The sequence below is a fragment of the Siniperca chuatsi genome, linkage group LG16 (assembly GCF_020085105.1).
Source record: "Siniperca chuatsi isolate FFG_IHB_CAS linkage group LG16, ASM2008510v1, whole genome shotgun sequence".
Lineage (NCBI taxonomy): Eukaryota > Metazoa > Chordata > Actinopteri > Centrarchiformes > Sinipercidae > Siniperca > Siniperca chuatsi.
The window spans coordinates 15589993-15607749 of record NC_058057.1 but is presented as its reverse complement, the minus strand read 5'-3'; the positions used below and the strand labels follow the sequence as shown (position 1 = coordinate 15607749).

Here is a 17757-nt window from a genome sequence, read left to right as displayed (position 1 = left end):
GTGAATATCAATATCAAACACGCGCACACTCTTTCCAAAAGTTAGTCTTACCAAGTGAGCGTATCCAAGCCATAGTTGGTGATCGTGGATGTAGAACTAACTCCATTTAGCCACATTAGTTGAGACTGCTCTCTGTTTGTCCCTGTGCTGACCATCACAACATGTCCATCTGACTGGGACTGAGGGAGATGTTTGGAGGAACCAGGAGGAAGGGGATGGGTCATGAAAGGGGTGGGGATTGTGTGGACTGTTTTTGTTTGAGTGCTTTTTCACAGGTGCTAATGAGCCATAGTAGGATGCATTGTGTGTGTGTGTGTGTGTGTGTGTGTGTGTGTGTGTGTGTGTGTGTGTGTGTGTGTGTGTTGGGGGAGGACAGAAAGCCTCCGAGGTAGAGGTATAAGGCAGGGTCCTATGACTGCAAATTGGTCATTGTAGAAAGTGTGAGACAGTGTGTGACTGCTTTGATATACAGATAACCTCTGTTAGGCTTCATTTTAAAAGTCCTTCTGTGACCAGTCTGACTTTGCTTGCATGTGACCACATGAGGTCTGCAGCCTAATGAGCACAGCAGAGTTGAACATAGTTTTATGGATGGATTCATAGGCTACATCCACACTACTACGTTTTCGTTTTAAAACACATAAGTTTTGCTACATTTACACCTAGCGTCCACACTACTCCGGCGTTTGAGTCCGTAAAACGGATAAGTTTAGAAACGCTGCTGGCCCAGTTTTCATTGCATTTTAGTCTGGACGGGCAAAAACTGAGGCTTTTGGAAACGATGACGCAGACATTCACGTTTGCTTCTTTATTGGGTCTCATAAGTAACAACATGTCCTTCCCTGATTTGTCATGCCCCTATCACGCAACCCTTTTCTGAAAGAAAATAAACACAAAGCATGGCTAATTCAACATGGATAACAAACCGCCGTTGCAGACCTTGTTGTCAATACTAGCAGCTGTTGCGCAGTTAAATTCAGCTTTGTATAATGCTACTACTGCCTACATGCGCAGGAGGCGAGCTATTATTCAAGCAATTGCAGTTTGTCACGCAGGTAGCAGGAGAAACACAAGGTTTTGGACCTAAAATGCAGACACTGAGGCAGAGCAGGTACAGTTCAATGACTTAATAGGACAAAACCACGGAAAAACAGTCCATAAACACAGGAAACAAATCCGTAAGGAGCAGGCCAACAATGCCAAGTCCAAAAAACACACAGAAGTCCAATAACCAGAAGAGGAGGTGAGATCCAGATGAACAAACACAGTACAATGATACACAAGCACAGGAAGTGAAATTTGAAATGTGAAGGTTAGAAAAGCTGGATCTCACAGTGCCACCCACTCCAAAATAGCTATCATACCTATGAGCAAGGCATTGACACCCCAGCTTGCCTGGCTAAATAACAAGCGTTTGATATACTCCATTTCTCATGAAACCCATCTCTAAATTTCTTGCTCTCTCACACACACTCAGCACAGGTAGCCCTCCCCCACCCTCCTTTCTGACCATGGGGCTTGAATAGACCTCATCCAGGCTATAGGAGACCAAGGACATGGACAAAGCCAGTATTGTCCCCCTGCATCAGTCTCCACATCAGGCTTTTCAGTGCCACAATACCAGCTAGCCCCTCAACACACACACACACACACAGTCTTACACACACTGGACTGTGGCGCGAAAGTCTTTCAGAAGTCTACTAATCCCTCTGTCCATTGACATCCCAGTTCTCTGTACACCCATTAACAAACGCAGACTGAGAGCAAACAGGCTACTGAAAACTCTGAAAGACACAAACAGGCTACAAGGTGCATCTGAGCTAAAAATGCAACGGCTGCATACAGCAATCCCTGGAAAAAGCATCTGTATGCACAAACACACACACACACAGACACACACATCAGAGGTATTAGCTGCTATGATCAACAATGATCAAATTGTATTGACAATATCTATGTTAATCCTGAACTGGGCCCCTGATCGCCCACCAGCCAATAGACCATTGACTTTCATACACAATACAACTTCCCGTGTTTCGTAAGGGTCGACATAGGTTCAGGTCAATTTGTAAGATGCAACATACAGTAAAGTCATTAAAAGTGTTGCAAAAGCGTCAAATCATCTTAGTGATAGTTATTTTAGAAAATATGCCTCTTTACAGGCCCTCTTGATAATGTAAAATATACAAACCCTGTTTTCTACCTCATGTTTTAAATAGTAAAATGTCAAGGGTATCCTAATGTCTAAAAAGTTTGTGCACTCTTGATATTATGAAAAAAACAGAGGATTTGAGCACTGCTCAGTATGGAACTCACTATCCTCTGGACGGCAGGTGCTCAGCTAAGGAGTAAAGTGCAAGCATGTGCAAGATGGCAAGTTAAGAGAAATACAAAAAATGCTGAGCTAATGATTAACAATATCACCTCAGCCTTGACTGCCACACACACAGGCTATAAATACACCTGAGATTAGAGTCGGCACAAGCAGCTTGCCCTGCATCACCAGGTCTTTGTTAAACATCCTCAAGTGCTTAATACACAGCCACTGATAAAATAATAGCCTTGGAGTATTAACTAATCCTCCTAACCTGGCACACAGCTACTAAATAAACATTAAAAAAAACTTCAAAATAGTTCCAAGAAAAAGGAAAATGGGCCAACTATTTCTAACAGAGTAGCTGTAATTTAAGTGCTTCCAGCTGCCACCTTTACAAATGCTGTTGGGTCATTTAGCGTTAATAGTTGTCAGCTCTGTGAAGTCTTGGCCCAGTGGTTACCTGGTAACAGGGTGCAACAGAGGGTTGTCTCTGGGCTCAGCAGAGGCAGCAGTGACGGAATATGCCCACAGGAAACCACTAGTTGTAATATAATTATTTACTAATCATTAAAGCTGGTGTGTGTCCACTTTTGATACAGAAAAGCTTAAATGAAGTGATTGAAAATGGCTATTTAAATTAGTTTTCACGTGTAAATAAAATTCCTGTCACAATGATTCAAAATTAAGTGCTGTTCATTTGTTCTAGTTTTCATGTGGGGAATATGTCCAAACTACTCATATGATAATGATCAATATAGAACAGAAGTAAACATATCTTACCCTTCCTTTTGAAGTATTTAATCACAGATTTTAACGAGGTCCCGATAAACACCATTATTCCGGTTGACTGTATGCGTCTCTCTCTTTTTAAAAAAAGTACCCTTTTAAGGCACAAAAAAACAGACAAATCCAGGGAGTTAGAGAGAGAGAAGACGAGACGAAGGAGTGCTGGTGTCTGCTCTTTTCCTCTCACATTGTCACTACACGGCGGCTTGGCTAAGAGTGTGTGTGAGCGTCTACCCCTATCTCCCTCTCTAAACACACACACGGTCCACCACTCCCCCCACCTCCACCACCACTCCTCCCTCAGGCAGTCCAGTCCTGAGGGAGACACACACGCACACACACACACACAGCGGGAGGGGTGTAGGACCGGCCCCTCTGTTCCTCTGTGCTTTGGTTGCCAAGGAGTTCTGGCTGCCTCTCCCTTTATTTCTCATCATCAGTCGTTCTCTCGCGCTGTCTCTCTCTCTCTATACGCTCTTTCTTCTTTACTCGGTGGGACTCTGAATATAGCTCAGAGTTAAACACGCATTATTAGAGCGAACAGGCACACTAATACTTTTTTGTTGTGAAGGACGATTCTGATTTCTTTTCATCGCTCTCTCTTTCTTTTCCTTACTTTGTACTCTGCTCTGCTCTGGCAAAACTAATCAGTGCGTTGCCGCTTTCACCGCCACAACAGACTCATCTGGGGAATATTTATGCATCTAATTAAACTGCCACCCCTTGAACCTTGTACATCCTTGAAAAAAAACATGTTGAGCTTTTCACAAGGTGTTCTCAGGAGCATGCAGCTTCCACCTGCATGCAAAGTGTAATGCAAACAGGAAACATCATTACATACAACACACTAAAGCACTAACATTTATCTCGTTAGATCTCATTTTGTACCATAACATAAACACCATTGCTGAAAAAGACTACACAGATTCTGTCCCTGTTTCAGCTATCTAAGGTGTCTAAAAACAAAAAAAATTATTGTGGTCATTTTCTCTATATAAATCTCTTTTTTTCCTCTTTGGATGTTTTCCATCAACCCCTCTTCCTCTGTCTGATCATTCCCAGCCTGCTGTGCGTGCACATGGCCACTGTATCTGTGCCACATGAATATAGATCACATACAATCCTCCCATTGTCCAATGCGCTCACAATCTATACCACACACACACTCACTCACTCCAGCACCCACCCATTCAAACGGGCACCTACACACATACACACCCATAAAGGCAGGGCCGCCCCTCCTTCTGAAACCACATTTCTTTTCAGCCCAAATGGTTGAAGAGGGGAGGGAGGCAGTGTGTGGAGGGGATGTAGGGAGGGGGCTGCAACAAGACGGACTGCAAATGATAGTTGAATTTGTGGGTAAACCCCCCCCCCCGACCTTGGTCATCTGAACCTTTCAGCCAGACTCTGAAGTGAACACTTTGGATTTGTCTGTGTGTAGATTTATTTACTAACATTCGTTGTTTCTGCACAGTCTAAGTGTCTATTTGCATTATTAGTGGTTGCTCTAGTCCTTAAGTTACGAAGCTCTAAATATGGGTAATATGCCTCTGTAAATTTTATATTATTCTTGAGAATTCAACCTGTATTTGACCAGTTTTCTATTGACTAAATAGTTCCATAAATCAAAAACAATTATCGACAGATTAACCAAAAATAAAAATAATCATTAATTGCAGCCCTACTTTTAACCCAGGTTAGAAGCAATATGAACCCATTCATATTAGTCTGAAAGAGTTAGTCTGTTAGCCATGTTAGTCTGAAAGAGTTTGAGCAAAGTCTTTCTCCATGTGTCAAACTTTTCTCTAAATCTTTCTGAGTCCACATGTTCTGTCAGTAGCCTCTGTTTGGCTAGTATCTCGTACTGTTTGGCACGCGTACAGTATTAGGATAATTTTTGCAGTCACGAGCCCAAGCAGCATCACTCATTAAAGAGCCCATTGTTCTCAGGACGGTGTCAACACACACACACATACACACACACGCGCACGCAATGTGTCAGTCGGGTCAACAACTCTATCTGCTGAAGGAGGGCTTCTAATCTAGGCCACCTCTAGGATTAGGGCTATCCATCCATTCAGCCATATGTCCATACATCTTTCCGCTCATTCCCAGTGAAGAATGGAATGATTAATATACTCCAGCCTAAACAATATCAATCTTTCATCTGTTCATACTCTAAGCAGCACATGAAGGAAGCGTGGAGGACTCAGTGGATGAAGCTTGGACCTCAGAGAGGAGCCTATTTAGCACGACAAACAGAAAAAAATCAGAGATTATTATGAACGTGATTATTATATTAGCCCTTGGTTATGCAGTTAATAAATATCGATTACCTAAACTGAGGCAATATTTGCTTTTTCTTTTTCTTTACAGCCTTGTTGTTATCCTTAAAAATCACATATTAGCAAACATTCTAGGACTGCAACTAGCAATTATTTTCATTATCAATTAATCAAAAAAATTGTGAAAAATTCCCGTCACAAGTTCTCATATTTCCAAGGTGACTATTCAAATGTCTTGTTTTGTCAAACAATCCAAAACCAAAGATATTCAATTTACTATCATAGAAGAGTACGTTTCTGCTTGAAAAATTACAAACAATTAATCAATTATCAAAATAGTTTAGTAATAATAGTTTCTGTCGATCAACTGATCGATTAATCAACTAATCATTGCAGCTCTAAAACAATTCACGACATTAGCTGCGTGCAAATTATGTTATTTTATTCTTCCAAGATGAAACAATTCCTTGAGATAATTACAACTGGCTTAAAGTGCGAGGTTTTCTAGCCATTTAATTATTTAAATTGGTGATAAAGCAGATGACTCAATCAAGCAATTGTTAGCATTCAAACACAAAATCTCAACACGTTAGTATTAGGGCCTGTGGCAAGACAGTGATTATCTCTGCATGTTAAACAACCAGCAGGCATGTTCACGTGAAAAGGTGGTGACCCTCAGAGAAAAAAAAGGAGAAATTGGGGGCGATGTGAATAATTAATAAGTCTTGTTGCACTAGACATTATTATTAAAACTCAAGGGTGAATGTGGCAGAGCGATAATAAAGGAAAGCGATTGATGAGGTGCTTCTGCTCTTCCTTCTGTCATTGCTCTTCCTCCTTTCTTCGTCTTCTCTGTCCCGTTTTCACACCTCATTTGGATCTCCCCATCAACCTGGGAGAGACAACTACAGCTACAATAACTCTCTCACATACACGCTCTAGTTTCTTATTTATTTATCCCAGACTGGTGAATCTAACTAATACCCTCTAACCCTAGTTCTATCATTCGATCAATCCCCAAAACATGCATACCTCCCTCTCTTGTTCAGTATTATAGTCTATGAAACATCCGTTCATGAATCTGGCATCTACACACACCGACACACACACACCTCACGCTTCGTCTGACAGGTCTCAGCTTTTATTTTTCTAACTAGACTTAAAAAGAGAGAGCTAAGCTGACCTCCTAAAACCCCTCAACTCTACCTGAGCCACTGATATCAAATCTCTCTCCCTCTCTTTCCTCCTTTTCTCTCCATCTCCAATATTCTTAACTCTTCTTCTCTCTTTCTTTTAGACATGAAAGCTTTCATGACTAATGTAATCTAGCCTGTATTGATTTTACTCTCCCCTCTTCCCCCCTCTCTTTCTTTTCTTGTGTTCTCATCTTCAGGCTCTGACCTTGCACACCTTCCCCTCAGTAGGTAGAAAACCTGCGAGGTGGAGATAAGCAGGAACACGTGAGGCGTGGCAAACGGGGCCAAGTATTTGTTTCAAACATGAGCGCAGGCATCTGTGCAGCATCAGTATTTTAATTCTAACTAATTTCCAATTAATAAAATACACATTTACTCCAAAATTATGACAAAGAACCATCTCAAGTAACCAAAAATATGTTGTGAGATTGCTTGTTTAGTCTAATAAACACCCAAAAACATTTAGTTTATAACAATGTGAAAAGAGGACAGGAAGCAGCTCTTCAAATTTGCAAACCTGTCAGCAACAAATGTTTCACATTTGTACTTCATGTGACTACTGTATAAATGATTAAAAACTAAACAGATTGGCATCATATCATGGCATCTACATCATATTTATCTTTCATCTCCCCCTTCTCTCTTTTTCTGTGAATGAAAATCTATAATTTATAACATGTAGAGCAACATACTCGCTCTCTCATCCCTTCCTCCCTTTCTTTCATCTCTACATCTCTGTGAATGAAAGCGTACCACCAGGGGTCAATGGAAATCCGATCACTTTGGTCTTCTCTGAGATGTAGAGCAAGGCATGAATAATCTGTCAGGAAAGAGTGAGGGGGATATGAAGGAGGTAGTATGGCATGATGAAGGCTGAGGGTTGATGATCATACACCATATTTAAATGCAGGATTTTATTTACAAACTCTACCATTATTGCCATTTACATAGCTGTTCACTCTAATACAGCTTTACTATCTGGCAACAATAGTCACCAGTCGATAGAACTACAGAGCTATTACATGAAAAAAGTAATAGCAGTATAATACAGTAGTGTTTTGATGATGTTCATAAACCCTGAAGACGGGTCAGGAAAAGGTAAACATGGATAAAAAGGAAACAACTCTCTACAGCGGTCATAAAACACAGTTAAGCAAAGTTAAACTTCAAACTCACTCCTGAATAAACACAACTCTCTCAAACATACACACACACACACACACACACACACACACACACACACACATTGAAGCCAAGGCGACGGAGAAGCTAGGCTGAGTAAACAAGCTGTGATAACTGTTTTTCTGTCACTAATGATTTTAGCATGGGGTAAGGTTCCCGGGCATCACACAAACACAAACACATTAAGTTCTATAAGCTCCAGCACTTGTAGAATGACCTTTCTCTGACACCAAACTCTCAGTCCTACTCTCTCTCTCTCTCTCTCTCTCTCTCTCTCTCTTACTCTCTCTCTCTTTCTTCTGTTGCACTTCTGTCTGTTCAGCAGACAGAGGTTACTGGGTAACGCCAATCCTCCTTCCTCCCCCTACCCCTCCTCTGGTCTTTCCGTCTGACCTACTCCATTGAAGCAGCTGGGATTCCATCACTCACTCACACACACACACACACACACACACACACACACACACGTTTGTTTCACTATCCCCGTGGGGGACAGTCATTGACATAATGCTTTCCCTAGCCCCTTACCCTAACCTTAACCATTACAACTAAATGCCTAACCTTAAGCCTTACCTTTACCTTAATCCAATTGTAAAAACCCTCAAAAAGCAGTTTCTACTCGTGGAAACCTCAATTAGGAGGAGAGTGTAATTTCAATCCAGTCAAAGTTCACTTTTATGTGAATTCAAGTTAGCAATGAAAACCACTGCATTTTGTGAGTGTGTATGTGTGTACGCTGGGTTATTCTTCTCAATGAAAGGCATTGGGGCCTCCCTCTGTAGGCTGCTCCTCCTTTGTGATCCATGAGACAACCCTCAAAGTACGGGTGACACCCCGCAAACTACGCTCTGAGCATGAACAGCATGTGCATATCCTAGCCTTGATGTGGTGACACATGTATATTTGTGTTTTCTGTTCAAACACCATGTAGCTGTTCTCACACAGCTCGATGTGTGTTAACGTGTATGAATCAGAGAATGTCTTTGTAAAGGGAAGCGCAATACTAATGTGGAGAAAAAACGGAGATGGTATCAAAAGCAAAACTTTGCACAAAGACTGACAAAAAAGGACAGGAAGAAAGAGATGGGAAGCAAAGTTTGCATCCACAAAATGTTGAAAGATTCTTTGATGTGGTAGAAGCAGAGCCATTTTGCTGAGTAGCGATGCGAGGCAGGATAGAAAAGGCAGCGTTTAAGGGGACAAAAGAAACGAGAGAAAGGAGATAAAGGCAGCTTGGAGAGAAAAGTCAGGGGTGGAGGGCAGGGAAACAGATGAAGCGAGAAGAGGGAGAGAGAGATAGATGGAGTGGCAATACAAGACATCCATAGGTAGGGACTCAATAAAAACAGATATTATACACATAAACATACACAAAGGCCCAGCAAGCTTGGCGGTCATGCCTAATTTTCCCTCCCCTGGCGTCTTACCCGGGTGCTCCCTACTGATCCCCTTTGAAATTCAAGCCAGGATAAAAGAGAAAGAAAGACAAATAGAACAAATAGAGTATATAGGTACCTCTGTTTGAGCATGTGGACAGACAAAACTGCATTGGAGTCTAATCTGTACTGAAAAACATTGTTGTGTGTGACATCTTTGTGCCTCAGCATGGTAGCGAAACAAGACTCGGCTAAGAAAAGCATAAGAAGGTCTAAGAAGCCAGGTCAACTAATAGCAATACCAGCTGGAAGAGCACAAACTGACAGGGAGGCATGCAACTGTTAAATAAGTCCTTCCTATATATTCTTTTAAAAAGCAAACTTTTATAGTCCAATGTTAGCTTCAGCACAACAAAAGGCAGGTCACTCTTAAAATGTTAACGCCCGTTGAGCAGCGAGTTACACTGTTACACCGAGCAGGCTGATTTGTATGCCTGAGCTTTTGGTGCCTTCAGAGAGGGTGGCAGTTTTGTTGCTAACTTGAGGCGTTTTATGTCCCCGTCAGGATGGATTTGTAGCTAACTGTCCATTTCTCCCCCAGCAACAGACATCTAACCCCACTGGCCTTTCACCCCCCCTGAAGTTGGCAGGACAATAAGATGAAACTGAAACAGGTCCCTGTTCGAAACAGGAAAGTTTGTAAGTCTGCAGAACAACAGTCAGTGAATGTTTTTCTGGTTCTAGAAAATATTAGCATGCTAACACGCTAAACTAAGATGGTAAACTAAACCTGCCAACCATCAGCATCACATGCTCACAATGACAGTTAAAATCGTCATTGTGAGCATGTTAACATGCTGACTTTAGCATTTAGCTCAAAGCACCACTGTGCCGACGTACTGCCTCACAGAGCCGCTAGCAAGGCTGTAGACTCTTTGTCTTGTTTTTTTCCAACTTATCTGACTTTGTTTGATTAATTCGGGTCAAAAATCCCTTGTCTTCATGTGTGACACTACATGTTTGTATTGTACAGTAGCTGAACAGCATTGGGACTGGACAGCAAACAGGTACGTCATTCAGTGTTGACCTTGGCTTAATATCAGTTCAGCAGTTTTATTAGCATTCAATTATTCAACGAAGCTATTCCTATTCTAAATTCTGACTATGCAGATGTAACACATGTCTGACATGCTATCATAAAATAATTTCCCAGTGGAAAGCTCCATCCAGCCAATGGTAGTGTAACATAAAGACGGACCCCTGGCAGCCCCCAGACTACATTAAGAGCCATTATCATCCAGCCAAACTGTCTCCACTCATATTGACTCCTGGCCCTTCTCACTCTCCAGTGGACCCTCCGAGGACCCGCCACATCAATAACCACAAGGCCTAAGTGTGTTTGTGTGTCTCACTGGTCCTGTGCATTCAGATGGCTTACAACAGGCTGACATCATTCTGCATGCTTTTGTATGTATGGGTGTACATGTTATTGTACATGTGTGAATGTGTGCCTGCAGCTGTTTCTACAATCTACTGCATTTAGACAACAGACCTAATCACACATTACAATCTATACCTTAAAGGAGGTCCAGCTTACTCTATTGCAACCCTTTATCCTTTTTGTGTCTTTGTTTCTGCTATTGACACACACACACACTCTTGCACGTTTAGATTATAAGGCAAAACATGTGCATGTGCCTATAGTCAATATGCATACAAGCATGTAACCACAAACAACTAATTATGTACACGCACATACACACATCCACGTAGGGATGCCGGCACACACAACATTATGTTGGCTGCCACGCTGGTTTCCTGACCTACATTTCAACACCAGGGCTGTCTGCTCTTCTCTCCTTAGGGGCTGTGTGTGTGTGTGTGTGTCTTTCCTTTACTCATACTACATAGCAGCACACTATCATTAATCCAGTTTTCTAATTAACGTCACACACAAAATGCCATAAATCTGACAAATACCACTGCGGAGTGCCGCGCTTGTGGTTGTCCACTGTGTTCACTTGTGTGTGTGTGTGTTTCTGCAGTACCAGACTTTCAAGCCCCACACATAAACCTCACAACTGTCTTAATTAAAAGTGTGATGTGAATAATGCCCAAACTGGATAATGACAGCAGTCAATAGGTAGCAGCTGGAATATTACTTCATTTGCTTTAACAATATGATTAATTAGCATCAATATTTCACTGCACATTTTAAACTGAAGGCAGCAGTGTAAGTTTAATTTTCAATCACCTGCAAAACATGACACCTTGAAACATCAGCAAGGGTGAAAAAAACAGCAGAGGCTCTAAATACTCCTTATTTTATACTGCTGTACACAATGAGTATACAGCAGTGGGTCGCTTCTGCTGTTACTGTGACCCTTGTGCTCAGCTCATGCTGCTAACGAGAGAGGGTCTTGTCTGATTTAGACACACAGACAGAGACTGAGCTAATTTAGGTTAAGTGCCTCCAGTAGCTCAAGGGCACAAAGCAACAAGCCACCTGGGGCTAGCCTGCATCACGAGGAAAGCCGAATGTGTGTTGTGTATCGGGCAGACATGGGGATACCAATGAGAAGTGGGTTAAAGTCATATCAACAACAATGTGTGCATGCATGTTTATCTACAGTTCCTCCACCACTGGAGCAAAACTGACACTATGCCGTTTGACCCACATTGCACCTCACTTCTCATCAGCCACAACAGTAGGTCATTTTGGGGGGGGGTGCAACACCAAACCATCCAATCAACAAGCAGAAATACAACCAGTTGACCAATGACCACAAATTTAGGAAGTGAGCAAGACAGTGAGCCTTGAGGCAGTAGCACAATCTGGAGGTTAGATTTGAAGTCGGATGCGAGTTCTGGTGGCTGGCATTGATTATTGTTATTAACCAATACATTTACACTGCATGACTGGATTTGGCTCTGTTCACCAGGCCTGTAACATTGATCCAGTATATATCGCCTCTCTATTAGTTGGTTTGTTAGGGAATGTTCTGCAGATTCCACATTGCTTTCACAAGGCATGGACACTGAGTATTAACTAAAATAAACTCCCCTCAATTGAAGTGAAGTACATCCTCAACAACGCACAAGATGATTTTAGATTCAAAATAAATAGCCTGTTCACAGTTACACTTACTCATAACCCTTTGGTGATCAACAAGTTTATGCAGTCAACAGGGTTTGCTGAGTCCGGTTTTTAACACTTGTACATGCAAGCCTCACAGAGAAACGTAAGAGGGATTACAATAAGAATTTTTTTAAAAACCTCACAACACATAAAACCCAAAGTCATTAATTATATTATCGTGGCCAGACAGCAGAACTAGCCTTCAGGGTAACTATTGCCACTGCACCATACATTTTGGATGCAGCACACCCTTGCTGTAGCTGCAGTACTTTACTAACATTGGAGCTCAAACAGTGCTCAGACCAAAACTATTATGTTTATGTGTACTATTTTTTCCAAATATGGTTTAATCATTATCATCAGAAGTACTATACATAAATGTTATACTGTGGTAATGCAGTGCTGCCATAGTATTAGAATGAGTGTGTTATTCCAGGGTAAAGACAGAGAGGGTTAAATATGTCTCAGGACAAGCTTAGTGCTCATAGGATGACGTGGATCAGTATCATGTGTAAAACACACATATCTATGCACACATACTGAGACACTGTGATTGGCGGTTTCATCTGACTTATCAAACAGACTCAGGGATGCATTTTGCAGAAGTGTCTATGTGTGCGCACATGCATGTGCTAAGTCTGGGTTCCTCCATTGATAATCCTATGTTGAGACTTCGTCTGGGAAAAAAGCAGGACCCCAAATCCACTCAACCCCTCCCTCCCTCTCCCCCTTCTTTAATAAGCCACCCCTTCGCCCCCCCATCCCTCCCCCTTGTGTCCCATCTGAGCAATAAAGGAGGGATGGAGGCATTAATAGACAGAGCAGACCTCACTTGGATGCTATGAGTGTGCCCTCCTAATGGGCCCTGAGGGAAACAAGACTAGCTCCCTAATCAAATACTACCAAAATTTAAGACCGCTATTATTGCAAATTAAATTCCTTATGACACCTCATGTGTCTCTTTTTGGTGTGGATAAATGGGTGCGTTCTGTCTGATGGGCAATGGGCAAGTAATTAAATTAATAATTACCGTAACCCCATCAATTTAATCTCACACACTAATGATGATTCACAGGTGATCAACTTTGAAACTGAGGACTAAAAGCACAGCAGTGTCATCCACTGAATGAGTCCCTCTGCTTGTCTGTATAATAACGCCTCCTTGTGGTGAAAATTAGCAACAACTGACACAAATGTAATTGGTTTTCCAATGTCATCCTGCATAGTTCTTTGAAAAAGGTTAATAATAGTCTAGGAATGTAGCTTCTGCTATAAACAAATAAAATTAGAGTAAAGCTATCACCAGTGCACGCTCCACTGTGGTTTTACAAGCAAAGAAAATGGCTGTAGCTTCTCTTTCTCTACAGTTTTCCTTCTTTTGTCTTAAACCCTAATCCATCTACGCAGGTGGAGTGGAAAACTCTAGAAAAATAGATGTTGCCATGGTGAGGACAACTCATTAATGAGACAGATTTGAAGAGGCTCTTAAAATCACTTTCTCTCTCCTCCCTCCCTTCTCTCTCTCCTTTTACAATCAGTCTCTATGGGGGGACATGAGCTTTTCAGAGGCTTGGCTTTGCTTTCTGAGGCTTAATGGAACCTCCAGCTGATTGAGACATAAAGGGGCCTGGAGCTGAGGAGAAGGCAGGAAGAAAGAGACTGGGGCTGGGGCAGATGATGGAGTAGTGAGGGGGTCTGTTGTTGATAAGAGTTAGAGTGATAAAAGATGAGATTGGTTAGATGGTGGAACAAAGTGTACCGACCAGAGCAATCAGATTATTCTTTTGTAGTTATTAGTTTTTTTAACATTTTTAAATGTTATGTATGTTTTCAGTTGAATACATTTGCTTTAATTAGGTTTTGGTTTACTTTAAATAATTGAGATTGTTTACTTTTGTTTTCTTTTTGGATTGTGGATTTTTACCTTTATACAAATAAAACAGTCTTTTACTGAGCTATATGATATCAGTAAAAGTAAAGTACATAGTCCACTGCAGTGAAAGCCTGTAAAGCTGTGACTGGACACACCAATAAAGAACTTGAACTATTCATATTTCTTTGAAATGATAAAAAAGGAACAATATTGTTAATTGCAGATCAAAAGTGTTATACATTTATCAATGCGTTGTTGTTGATGATTATTTTTCAGATTAATTGTTTAATTGTTTAATGTGTAGTCAGAAAATGGGGGAAAAATGCCAAATCAAACCAAAGTGATGTCTTCAAATGGCTTGTTTTGTCAGACCGACAGTCAAAACCCAAAGTTATCGAATTTACAATGATATACTGTAAAACAGAGAGAAGCAGCAAATCTTTACATTTGAGAATTTTTGCTTGATGTATAACCTAAATGATTACTAAATTATTAAAATAATTTTCTCTAGATCGACGAATAGATTAATCAACTAATTATTTCAGAACTTCTTATTATTCTTATTCTTTAAGTTAAGTTAGTGTTTCAGATCCCACCAGTTAACTGTACATTACTGGTACCCAAATAAATTAACGATACCTTTTCTTTCAGAGGATTGTGTAATTGTCCATTTTGTACTTATGTGCACTTTTTGTGAACCATACAGTAGAAGTCAGGAATGTAACCATGTGTGCAGACAGCTAGCAGACTGGTCAGTAGGGCAAACAGGGCCAGAAACCTCAGAGGACCAGACTCAAAGCAGCATGAGGTGGAAAAAAGCTCCCTCAAATTGCAGCGCTCATTAAACAAATGAGCTGTGACTGAGGTTGGCACAGCCATGGAGTACTTAAACGCACTTATCCTGCACTACGGCACAATTAGATTTTTCAATTACTAACAACAAGACCACAACTGACTGAGGCTAAAGAAGAGGGCAAAAGCTGTTGCTGGAACAAACATAGGCCAGATTAAAGGACCAGTGTGAAAGATTTGGGGGGATCTATTGGCAGAATATGGCAGAAATGGAATATAATATGTTTGTATAAGTATGTTTTCATTAGCGTATAATCATATGAGTTTAAGCTCATCTTTTATACAGTGGATAAAGAAACTGTTTTTTGTCAGTGTGCATAAAAACAACTTTATATTGCTAATGGAAGAGACAGATGTTCGTGACTTGACTGCATGCATATGTCAGACATAGAGAACATACAAGAAAGTACACACAAACCTAAGTATTCCTCACCATCAATCATAAATATAGTCACTCGATTAACCTGTCTGGACCACTTGTCTGATTGCATTAAACCCTAAAGGTGACACTTAGCCTCTGTAAATATACACACAAATACCCCCCTATCATTCACACATACATACACCAAACCATGAAGTGCTGTTCTTATTTTGACTCAGCAGTGTAAGCTATGATCTTTTCATCATGCCAATGTACAGTTAAACCTGTGTCAGGTAAGAGAGCGCCAGGAATCAGAAACAGGAGATGAGAGAAGAGGGAGAGAGAGATCCTGGAGACACGCTAGCTAAAGATCTGTATGTCTTATCAAGAGCAGTCTTCATCCTGTTCTTACAGAGTCTGCATGCCAAATAGTGCAATACACTGATCCAATCTCCAGGAGGCTCCCTTTGTCAACAGGGAGCAGGCAGCAGGGGTAGAACGACACACTGAGCATAACATAGTACATGGAAGTTCACTGAGTGAGTGAAGAAAGAAAGAAAGAAAGAAAGAAAGAAAGAAAGAAAGAAAGAAAGAAAGAAAGAAGAATTAGAAATGAAAGTTAAATCTGCCCTAAAAGAGAACAGACACACAATTCACAAAACAGTTTTATTCTTGATTTATGTTATTATTAAAACCAACCAATCCTCTGCTGTGTAAAGCTCCCTGTGTTTCCGTCCTTTGACCCATTTGGTCAATGGACAGATAAATGTCTCTGTAAATTTCAGCGATTATTTGGCTGTTATGTCCTGATGTGATAATCAAGCCATTAAGTAAAACCCAAATGTACACACATGGGGCTTTGAGGGTTCCTTACACCTGATCCCTCTTGAAATAAACACTGTTCTCCCTGACTCACTCCTCTCCTCTCGCCTCCTCCATCGCTTCCAGTCTCCCAAATGAAATGCCAGCTGAGCCCAGAAACCACACTATTAATCCCACCAGATTATCCATTACCACAAATTGTCAAGCAAATGACACATGCACATCGAAAGACAAAACCAAATCCAAATACACGCTAGCGTAACACTCTGTGACATCAGATCTGATATAAATGACAAAACTGGGATTTCACTTGTCTATTGAAAGCCTTCAATTATGATTATATATATATTATATATATTATATCATATTTTAATTTCATTTGACAAATTACATGATATTTCATCTTGGGTTTAAGAAAATCTTTTAAAGGAAACTTAATATACACAAAATGCTTCTAGCTCAATGTCATCAAGCTCCAAAACAGAACTGTTGGTTAAGACATCTTAGAGATACAAGCGTGAATTTACTTTTCTAAACCTCTGCTGTCAGGTAGGCTTTATATGAAAGTGATGTGCATGTTATTTTACAAGCAGATGAAGAACTGGGTTGCTAGTAGACTTGAAACAATTAGGTGATGGACAGAAAATACATTTTCTGTCTGAAACTGTATCAGTCATTTTTCAAGCAAAACCATTCTGTGGTTTTAGCTTCTAAAATGTGAGGATAAGCTGTGAGGATAGTAAATTTGATACATTTGGGTTTTGGAGTGTTGGTCTTACAAAACAAGCAATTTCACCATGGGATCTGGGAAATTATATTTGACATTTTTTGTACGAAACGATTAATTGATTCAGCAGCCCTAGACAAAGAAAAGAGTGCCACTAATACAAACTCAAACAGAGTCAATGGGGAATGTAATATCTGTGAAGCACACACTCTACAGTGATGACAACTAAGCAGCAAAGATTAAAAAAGTTATGAAAAAACATCTAGGATCTATGGATAAATGAACACAAAGACATCAAGATGCACATGCACAGACCTAACACAAGAAACCCAATTACCTCCCAATATTTGTCAGTGATAACTTCATTAGCCGTTGGTCACACATGATGGATGAGCACCTGTTTAGCCAATCACTAGCCAGCCATTACCTATTAGGGCTTTAACAAGCTGAGATGTCTCCATCTGTTAGACACACAGCTAGCTATTACTCACTGACTACCCTTCACTTCCTCTATCTTCTAATTAAATGAATGTCTAAAAAGATGTGGACGGGGAAGATGTGGATTGGACTGCTGTAGCTTTTATAGTCTGAGCAGACAACTGGGGGAAAAGTAGACATTTACTCATTCACACAGACACAAACAAGGTTAAAGATTTAATCAATGAAAGAAAGGGAGAGGGAGAGCGGGAGACTGAGGCAGACAGAGTTGCTTTGAAGGAAAACAGAGCCTTAACCCATTTTACAGTTGAATAACTCTAAGCAACCCCTGACTCCCAATTCCCGAAAGTGTGTGAGTGAGTGAGTGAGTGAGTGAGTGAGTGAGTGAGTGAGTGAGTGA

General features: G+C 40.8%; 1 protein-coding gene across 10 annotated transcripts in view; it reads right to left on the bottom strand.

Moving 5' to 3' along the window:
• nhsl1b (NHS-like 1b) overlaps nucleotides 1-17757 on the bottom strand; it is a 109722-nt gene that overhangs the window by 22858 nt on the left and 69107 nt on the right. Inside the window, exon 1 of one of the 10 annotated variants that reach the window (XM_044168602.1) lies at nucleotides 3098-3349. The exons of 8 other annotated variants lie outside the window; for them this stretch is intronic. In XM_044168602.1, coding sequence (XP_044024537.1) covers nucleotides 3098-3152 — 55 coding nt within the window. In that variant the 5' untranslated portion in view covers nucleotides 3153-3349. Of the gene's footprint in view, nucleotides 1-51; nucleotides 204-3097; nucleotides 3350-17757 lie in introns of those variants that run through there. One more of the 10 variants, XM_044168603.1, reaches the window with a different exon arrangement.